The 2,500-nt window shown below is 42.4% G+C and overlaps 1 protein-coding gene across 1 annotated transcript in view; it reads right to left on the minus strand.

The window, feature by feature from the left end:
- The window catches only part of shank3b (SH3 and multiple ankyrin repeat domains 3b), a 43,842-nt gene that overhangs the window by 23,581 nt on the left and 17,761 nt on the right, over positions 1 to 2,500 (minus strand). The window contains exons 2-3 of the mRNA XM_053313823.1: positions 2,114 to 2,285; positions 1,318 to 1,521 (exon numbers count right to left, since the gene is read on the minus strand). Coding sequence (XP_053169798.1) covers positions 1,318 to 1,521; positions 2,114 to 2,281 — 372 coding nt within the window. The 5' untranslated portion in view covers positions 2,282 to 2,285. The remainder of the gene's footprint in view (positions 1 to 1,317; positions 1,522 to 2,113; positions 2,286 to 2,500) is intronic.

The raw sequence follows: 2,500 nt of genomic DNA on the forward strand, positions 1-2,500 counted from the left end.
TTGCTATAGATACAAGTTGTTCTATGGTTGCTATAGATACAGGTTGTGCTATGGTTGCTATAGATACAAGTTGTTCTATGGTTGCTATAGATACAAGTTGTTCTATGGTTGCTATAGATACAGGTTGTGCTATGGTTGCTATAGATACAAGTTGTTCTATGGTTGCTATAGATACAGGTTGTGCTATGGTTGCTATAGATACAAGTTGTTCTATGGTTGCTATAGATACAGGTTGTGCTATGGTTGCTATAGATACAGGTTGTTCTATGGTTGCCATAGATACAGGTTGTGTTATGGTTGCTATAGATACAGGTTGTGTTACGGTTGCTATAGATACAGGTTGTGTTCTATGGTTGCTATAGACACAGGTTGTGTTATGGTTGCTATAGATACAGGTTGTGTTACGGTTGCCATAGATACAGGTTGTGTTCTATGGTTGCTATAGATACAGGTTGTGCTATGGTTGCTATAGATAGAGGTTGTGCTATGGTTGCTATAGATACAGGTTGTGCTATGGTTGCTATAGATACAGGTTGTGTTATGGTTGCTATGGATACAGGTTGTTCTATGGTTGCTATAGATACAGGTTGTGTTATGGTTGCTATAGATACAGGTTGTGTTATGGTTGCTATAGATACATGTTGTGCTATGGTTGCTATGGATACAGGTTGTTCTATGGTTGCTATAGATACAGGTTGTCCTATGGTTGCTATAGATACAGGTTGTCCTATGGTTGCTATAGATACAGCTTGTGCTATGGTTGCTATAGATACAGGTTGTTCTATGGTTGCTATAGATACAGGTTGTTCTATGGTTGCTATAGATACAGGTTGTTCTATGGTTGCTATAGATACAGGTTGTTCTATGGTTGCTATAGTAACGGGTTGTTCTATGGTTGCTATAGATACAGGTTGTGTTCTATGGTTGCTATAGATACAGGTTGTGTTATGGTTGCTATAGATACAGGTTGTTCTATGGTTGCTATAGATACAGGCTGTGTTCTATGGTTGCTATAGATACAGGTTGTGCTATGGTTGCTATAGATACAGGTTGTGCTATGGTTGCTATAGATACAGGTTGTGTTATGGTTGCTATAGATACAGGTTGTTCTGTGGTTGCTATAGATACAGGTTGTGCTGTGGTTGCTATAGATACAGGTTGTGCTGACATCAGAGATCCTGCTGGGGACATTTTTGAAGAATGAGTCTCTAACATGTTTTTAATAAAAGTTTAGAACAATTGAGGAGTGAATGAGTCTGTAAAACATCACATTTTGTTTTATGTTGTCATGGCAACAAACACAGGACACACTGTTACCTCCAGGTATGGGATGGGTGTGATGGGAGGGAGAGGATACTCCTTCAGCAGCCGCTCCTCGTCCAGAAACTTTCCGGCTCGGCCGTTGAACGCCGGCTGGAAGAGACCATAGTTCAAAACATCCGACAGAGACTGAGTCAACGTCACCAGAACCCTCTGCTTACTGGTCCAAACTGGTAACTCTGGGTCCAACCGCAAACACTTCTGAGAGAGTCAGAGCCAGAGAGACACACACACACACAGAGAAAGAAGACACACACGGACACACACACACACACACACACACACACACACACACACACACACACAGGTTTGTCTGTTTCACTCATTGACTGATTTCATCCTCCATCCTCGTGAATGTGTGTGTGTGTGTGTGTATTAGTGTGTGTGTGTCTGTATGTATTAGTGTGTGTGTGTCTGTATGTATGTGTGTGTGTGTGTGTGTGTGTGTGTGAGTGTGTGTGTGTGTTTGTGTGTGTGTGTCCGTATGTATGTGTGTGTGTGAGTGTGTGTGTGTGTGTGTGTGTGTATCTGTGTGTGTGTGTCTGTATGTATGTGTGTGTGTGTGTGTATGTGTGTGTGTGTGTGTTTGTGTGTGTCTGTGTATTAGTGTGTGTGTGTGTGTGTGTGAGTGTGTGTGTGTTTGTGTGTGTCTGTGTGTGTGAGAGTGTGTGTGTGTGTGTCTATATGTATGTGTGTGTATGTGAGTGTGTGTGAGAGTGTGTGTGTGTGTCTATATGTATGTGTGTGTATGTGAGTGTGTGTGTGTGTGTGTGTGTGTGTGTGTGTGTGTTACCGTCTGCTGCAGGTCCGGGATGCCAATGCGGACGACAATGTCGCTTCCAAGAGGCGTGTCCTCCGCGTCGTCGTCCCTTGCAACAGCAGAGCCTGTTGGGTTGCCGTTAGTAACCGCCTGTTGCCGCGGGCGATCATGTTTGGTGTCAGCAGCCGGACTCAGAGGCATGTGGCTGGAGGATGCACACACACACACACACACAGAAACATATTTCATTACACAACAATTTATCAGATGGGAATTATAAAGATAAAGCTGTTTTAATTTGTAGTGGATGATCTGCAAGTATAGAGTATTACAGTAAAAGTACTGCAGTATTATAGTGATGTAGTATGCAGTATTACAGTAAAAGTACTGCAGTATTATAGTGATGTAGTATGCAGTATT

This window comes from Scomber japonicus, chromosome 23 (genome assembly GCF_027409825.1).
Source record: "Scomber japonicus isolate fScoJap1 chromosome 23, fScoJap1.pri, whole genome shotgun sequence".
Lineage (NCBI taxonomy): Eukaryota > Metazoa > Chordata > Actinopteri > Scombriformes > Scombridae > Scomber > Scomber japonicus.